The 7,855-nt window shown below is 29.5% G+C and overlaps 1 protein-coding gene across 1 annotated transcript; it reads right to left on the bottom strand.

Annotated features, from left to right (window-relative positions):
* Window positions 1–1,512: 1,512 nt before the first annotated feature.
* Window positions 1,513–3,649, bottom strand: LOC141663724 (DNA (cytosine-5)-methyltransferase DRM2-like). The gene is made up of 4 exons (XM_074469521.1): window positions 3,583–3,649; window positions 3,472–3,491; window positions 2,034–2,765; window positions 1,513–1,944 (listed from the first exon to the last, which is right to left on the bottom strand). Exons 1-4 carry the CDS (start codon window positions 3,647–3,649, stop codon window positions 1,513–1,515), a joined length of 1,251 nt encoding a protein of 416 aa, XP_074325622.1.
* Window positions 3,650–7,855: the final 4,206 nt, after the last annotated feature.

The following is a 7,855-nucleotide window of genomic DNA, read 5'->3' as shown; positions in this document are numbered from 1 at the left end:
AAATATAAATGGACCCCCAACACTTACATTAATAGAACCAATTGAATTTTTTCATTGTGTCACATCACCCATGACATGTCATTTTGTGATAATTTTTTGTAACTTTGTTTTGTGCCTCTAGCATTACTCTTCTTGCAATCATGACCGTCAAAATTTCTTTATCAAATTATGGGATCCTTACAACTAAATATTAAAACCATGTATTTCCTAAGGTCATAGGACAGTTCAAATCCCTCCAAAAACATACATTTATATTATTTATATATATAATTTATCCTAACTACTCGTAATTTGGTTCAAACTCTTGGTTTTGCTATCCATTTTTTATTATCTCTATTATTCAAAATTGTTAGATATTTTAAATGATAATATAATATTTTGATCATAGTATAGTACCAAAAACATAAATAATTAATATTTTCATGTTTGAATCACACCAACTACATCAAAGTTTTACAATTATTTAAAATCGCATCAACTACTTATTATCTTAATATCAAAAACAATATAAAATATTAATGGAGCACGGGTGTTCTAAGCTAGTTAGGTTTGAAATTAAATACATAAGTTCATATCAGAATAATAATAATAATAATAATATTAATAATAATAATAATAATAATTATTATTATTATTATTATTATTACAACAATAGCAATAACAATAATAATAATAATAATAATAATAATTATAATAATAATAATAATAATAATAACAACAACCACAACAACATTAATAACAACAACAACAACAAAAATTATAATAATAATAATAATAGTGGAAGTTTACTTAATTCTAAACTTTTTAAATTATAGCATTACTAGTCATTTTTCTGCTCCAAAATTAACACAATATCAGTTAGCCCAGTGGGTACAAATGTTAGAGAAGTTTCTCTCTCCACCTTGGCTACAAATGTTATAGAAGTAAAGAGATTGATGGATGCACCAAATTACAGTTAGTTGGAAAGAAACTAGCATGATTCTTTGATAAACTTGCAATTGTAATTTTGTCAAATTATAAGTCTCAAAAAAGTTGACAAGTTTTGATTTAATAAAAATTGTTTAAATCATTAAAATGTTCAAACTAAAATTTAACTATTAGTTATATATGTCATAATTAAACAATAAACATATCCTCCAACTTCAATTAATTTAATAATTTTGAAGCTAATAAATATCACACTCATTAGCACAAATGAGAAACAATTTACATGCTATTAAAATGGTTAGCTACTCTAACTTTTGCATAGAAAATCAAGGACACGTTAACAACTTAAAAAAATAATAAGGTCCACAAAATCACTATTAGTTATTTAACTTTTTTCCTATATGTCTTTGTGGATTCTATGCAAAATCAGTACTAAAATGGTTAACAATATATAAATATGCAATTAAAATTGTTTATATCTACTCTAATTTTTGCAATCAAAAACAAGGAGACAATAACTCAACCCAGAAAAATAAAAAATCTGCTATATCAATATTCAATAACTAATTTTCGTCTTATATTGCATTATGGGCTATGCTGCAAAGTTCTGACTAGCCCAAGAATCCGCGTATACTCATAGAACAATGAAGACTGTTCACCAGCCAGGCCAGTTCTTGTCTTCAAATTTTTCCCAGCAAGGTTGTTGCATGGGCTTCCCCCTATAACCAGATCGAATCTACCGGCCTCTTTCATCCATTGCATCAGCTTATGACTTGTTACCTTTTTCACATCAGAAATGTGAATCAGCCGGCCCTTTTGTTCACTTTGTCTCCACCAATTTTTCAGGATCCGTGTACAATCCTTGGAATTTTCGACCCAGACAACAAAGTTCAGTGGTATTCCAAGACGGTGTAAAGCAACTTCGGCTCCACCAATGCCAGAGAACAATGAAAGGACTCTGATGCCCTTGGGAAATAATTTCTTTAACACAGAAAGATGATAGGCGACTGTGTCAACCTAACATAATTTATTTGTGAATAATTATTAAGAACATATTCATCTAAGAAACAAATGAAATTGATAAGTTTTTTTTCTGCATTGTGTACCTGAAACGCATTTCCAAGGCATTTGTATTGAGTAGTTTTGCAGGCTACTCTTGTATGGCCCTCCGGGAATCCCATTATTGCCTCTATTAGGACAGGCTGAAGAAAATCAACAGTGTTCTTACCAAGCCAGACCAAGTTTCTGTTTCTGCATTCTCGGATCACATTTTCTCTGATGTTTTTGGGAGGGTCTGGTCCTGAATTACGAAGCTCTTCATTTATTCTCTGTACATCTGATGCACTTGCATGACGAGTTACAATGCATTTTAATTTGGTTCTCTCATCCCATTGCGGCCACCATTCTTTTGTGGAAGGAAGGGCTTCTTGTATTGTGGACGGAGGGATAGGAGGAATCTGCAACCTGTCATCCATCGGGAGGTTATGGATGTAACCTCTTTTCCTTGTTGCTGCACACATGTGAAGCGAGTCCACGAATTCCGGTTCAATGTCGAAAAGTTCTTTTCTGATGGTTAGCCACACCCCTTGCGGTGCATAGGCCACGTTCTCGAAGAAGAAATAAGGAGGCCCTCTCCCTTCTACTTCGATTTCTTCTTTAATTATTGTACTTGTGGCATTAGAAACTCCAAAGCCTATCATCGGCTTCTCGCGGGTTCTATAAGTTGATGACTTTGTGTGTTCGACAACTTTTTGCTTCTTATAATTAGTGCTTGTGGACTTCAACACGTGTGGATCATCAGACATATAATTTAAACAATCGCCAAGATTGTCCAGGGCCTAAGAACAAGTAATGTATATCTATTAAGTAAAGCATAATTTTTTTTCTATAAATGCAATAAGCTTTAGTTCGATTTTTCTTGCATAATAGTATACTCGTAGAGTTCAAACTCCACAGTGTATAAGTGAAACATTCTCTTTGAAGATTAATATTGATTGGTGGTGTTTCTAGATATGTACTCCTTTTGCTACACGTAGAATTGATATTCTATGAGATGCATATCGAGTGAATGGAGTTTTTAGATATGTACTCCTTTTGCTGCAAGCTCTAAAGACTATTCGTACTATATGTACTCCTTTTGCTGCAAGCTCTAAAGACTATTCGTACTAGTATTTATTTTCTTAATTAGGATTTAGGACACCATTAAGTCTCCACCAACAGCTAATGTATTTTCTTAAGTCTACTGCAAATTATATGATTCTAGAGATGTGCTAGACTCTAAAGACTACTCATATATACAGATATTAATTTTCTTAGGACACTGTTGATCAGTCTCCACACAAACAGCATATACAATGTAACTTTGTTTCTCCTAAAGCATATAATTAATCTTTACCATAAATTTTCACATAATAGAAAACGTTAAATATACGATAAATTCTCCTAAAACTGAAGCAGTAGATGATACATGTGAGAAGAGAGTGAATGAGATGTACAAAATAACTTACCATGTGTGTGAGAGGAGTCTTCAGAAGTCTTGAGTACCGGTTCTTCATCATCTTCACCTATAAGCATTTAAGAAGTAACCGAGCTCAGTACCAGTTTCTCCTTAAAAGGCCATTTCAATTCAATCAAAATGTATGAGAATAAATCTACCGTGTTCCTCCATTGCTTTGAACACAACTTTCCTGGGGTATGGCTTCTTGGAAAATCGGCCACTCATCTTGGATCCAGAACTACTTGCCTGAGAAAAAAGAAACAATTTAATCACTTCCGTCCTTGATATCTCTTTAATCATCAAAATCAAAAACAAAAAAAATGATCCATATGATAGATATATCGATAGACTGACAGATCACCGATGCACCTCAACATAGAATAAAAATTGAATTCTCTAAAGTTGAGAATGAATACATATACATATAAGATCGATAGATTGATAAATGGATAGACAAAGTACATATTGCTGATACAAATCAGCTTGAAATAAATTAATATCTAAATTTCTTTAAAATAAAAAACAAAAGCATATACAGACATGTGTAAATCTGAATGAAAATTGAAATGCACCCTTTTTGTTGTTGAGGTTCACCTTTAGTAGTGGATGAAGTTGGATGTTGGGGGATTTCTCAACCTCCTTATCCCTTTCATCCCTGATATCTGGATAATCTTTGAAGTTAAAAACAAAACAATAATTAGTAATTCTAGAATTCAATAAATTCAGCAGACATATAAATGATGGATAGATCAACAAAGAACGAATTACTGATACAAATCAACCTAAAATAATTCCAAAATCCTATAAAATCGAAAAAACTCAAACATAAACATATAATGTATATTGAAAAGGAAATTGAAATGCACATTTTCTTGAGGTAGCCAATTGTTGTTCAGGTTTGCCATTAGCGAATTATAGAAAACAATTTCATATTTTGCCACGTGGATCCACTTAAGGACCGGTTTATGTAATTATTTTTATAACATCTTTTAAAGAAAATAACTTTTGAGTATAAAAGATTGTTTGAGCACATTTTTAATCCTCATATATTTTTTAAAAATTCTAGATACAATCTTTCCAAATATTATTAAAAATCTTAATGAATGTTCTCACATTTTGGAGAGTATTTTCCAAAATTGTGTGTTTAATGTACTATGATGAAATTTCTAAAATTGTTTTAAGTATGAATGTCATCACATATTTAATTCTCCTAGATTTAGTTAGAGAGATATACATGAAAATAATCTTTTCAAAAAGATCTCAAATCTTGAATGAGTGTTATCACATTTTAAAATATCGTTCACATTGGGTGTTGAATATTTAAATTTAACTAATTGGATATTCTAATATTTTGAATTAGAGTTTGATAAATTATTTTTGAAATATTATAAAATTATCCAATATATCATCCCACAATTCAAAATGAAAAATCTTATCGGTTTTGATTCTCACCCCAATTACACATGAAATAATTTCTCATACACGACATGAAATGATGCAATTTTTAAAAAATTATTTAAAAAAATTACATTCATAGTTAAGTGGTCAAATAAGACCCTATCTAAAATGAAAACTCAACCTAGTCTCGTGAAGAAGCTTTTATATTAATTTATTTCAATAGTATTCCACATTATTCTATTAAAAATTATTATTATTATTATGGTGAAAATATTTACAATTGTTTAAATATCTTAAGTTGAACGTATGCGGAAAGAAAACAATCTTTTGAACAAACTATATATGTAATCTTTGGATAAGATCATATTAGTATTTTTATATCATAAATAATAATCAAATTAAATTTGATGAATATTTGATTATATCAATATCGGAGCATCATATCAATAATTTTATAAATATGTTTACGAATACAACTAATTAAAAATATGAAAAATATTTTTAAATCATTTGAAAAAATATTTTAGAAATACTTTTACAAACATATGAAAAACAATTTATAAATTTAAGTGAGTAAAATTTAGTATTTACATTGTTCTAAAAACATTCGACCACATAAATTTAGCCTTTTAAAAAGATTGATATTTTTTGCTAAAATTTGAATTCCCACATACACACTCAAATTATACATTTCTATACATTCGTATGCGACATGTTGTTTTTAGATAAATATATAATCTGGACTAGATTTCATGTGGTTGAATTTATAAATTCGATTGACTTTTAGTTAGTCTAATTTATAGACACCACTATCACTACTACAAAACTAAACTTAGGATATATTACTTACATAACACTTTTGTGATGTGCTATGCAACTGACATGGTTACACACCATTTATGTTGAACACGCTCGACAAAATATTTTAAAAAACCTATAAATAAAAATAAAAATAAATAAATAAAGTAGCATAGCATTTTTTAGTGAAGCGCTGTATAGGAAATAAGTAAGATAGCATTTTCTAGGAGAGGCTATGCAAGTCACCATATTTTAAGTAATTTTAATTTTTTTTAGAAAATCTTTAAATATTTATATAACACTATTCTAAACGTCGTGTAAATTAATGTATTTAAAGTATCTTTTTATTTGCTTAATTTAACTCTTTTTCCAACTTAATCCTATGTTCTCTCAATACCTCACACAACTCCCCACTCACACATGTACATCACCAATTTCATCGATCCATTTTACCTCCCGATTTCATTAATATATATATGAATTAGGATAGTTTAATCTTCTAGAAAACCATATCGAGCCATTAGGGAACTTTATTTTCATGGGTCTCCACTCGTCCTTCGTTGAATCGGGATCGGGTATAATCAATTAATTACAAGTTCGGTTTCGAAGACTACAAATCATGTACTGTGTTGTTGTTAATTTCAATTATCTAAAACTATGAATTGGGTATCGTTTGTGCTTGGGCAAGTAACTATGTTGGAATTTCTACTGAAAACCCTAAAATAAGTAGTATGATAATTTAATTTTATATTATGTAATTATTTTTTTCTTTAAAAATGTTAAGTAGATTAGACTTGAGGATTTTTCTTTAAACAGTCATTAAGCTAAGGAATAAACTCTAGACGAAGATCAAGTACTGATTATGCGTCGGAGAAAAGTATAGCAGCTTGGATTTGAATAATGTTGTTTTAAGAAAAATATTTTAAGTCAGATATCGATAAGTCGCATATCAAGGAATATCAAGAAGTATGTCGAGAAGTACAAAATAACTTGTAGGGAAGTCCCAAAAGATATTGATAAGTCAATATGCATGTAGAGATCTCAAATATCGACAAGTCAAAAGGTCCATGTAGCGAACTTAAGATATCAACAAGTCATTTATTATGTAGAGATCTAGAGATGTCGATAAGACAAATCTTCATGTAGAGAAGTAGAGATATTGACAAGTGTAAAGTCTATATAGAGAACTGGAGATCTCGACAAGTCATTCTACTTGTAGAGAACTGGAGATCTCGACAAATCAAAGACACGTGTAGAGAACTCAAATATCGACAAGTCATTTTACTTATCGATATGTGACATCTCTATAGAACAAAAAGAGATCTCGATAAAGAACTTCATAATTCAAAATGCAGACAAGTTAAAGATTTAAGATTATCAGTCATAAATAATTCTATCAGTGAATTGAAAAGACTATAAAAGCAGCTTGAAGAATTCAAGATCAAGGGCCAAGATTCACTTGACAAAGGAGGGTCACAGACGTATTAGATTCCGCATAGATTTGCTAACACTAGAAATGGAAAATATACAAAGTAGCCTTGGAAACTGTGTTAGTCCATTTTAGTTCAAGTTTTGTAATCATGTGCATATTGATCTATAAAGCATGTCGTGTATATAGAGGAAACAAACAGATCTAGAAAAAATATTGAATTCTCTCTCAAGAATTATAGATGGGTACTTAATTTTTAAGAACACATATTTGTAGTAAAACAAATTTGATTTTACTAAATCAAATGAGTTTTTGATATTTTCTTGTCTGTTTTGCATTAGCATTTTATCTCTACATATTCATACAAACTATTTTGTTCCATAAGCCATTAAGATTATCCAAATCCAAGAAAACACATATACTTCCCCCGTGTTGTATTTCATACCTAACATTAGGTGTTACGAAAAATCATATATTTTTAAATAATAACTTAATTTATGTATATCACATGTATGTAAATATGTGTCTGAATTAGTAGCTTAATTTTTGGTGGGTTTGTTGCTAGATGGTTCCTATAAATTTGTAAAATCTTGAGTAAATGCACTATAAATGATTTAAAAAACTACCTTTGTACTACATTTTGGATAAGTTTTTTTGTTATATTAATTAAGTAGTGCAAAAACATTTTTTTCAAAAATATTCTTAAATTAGAGATACGGTATTTGTTTCTATATTTACATATACAAAAAAGAACCTTTAAATTAATTGCTAGAACAAGAACTTTGAATTATATATAGAAAATATGA

The sequence above is a fragment of the Apium graveolens genome, chromosome 6, assembly GCF_009905375.1.
Source record: "Apium graveolens cultivar Ventura chromosome 6, ASM990537v1, whole genome shotgun sequence".
Lineage (NCBI taxonomy): Eukaryota > Viridiplantae > Streptophyta > Magnoliopsida > Apiales > Apiaceae > Apium > Apium graveolens.
Note: the sequence above shows the minus strand (reverse complement) of the source record. Positions and strands in the feature narration are given on the sequence as shown.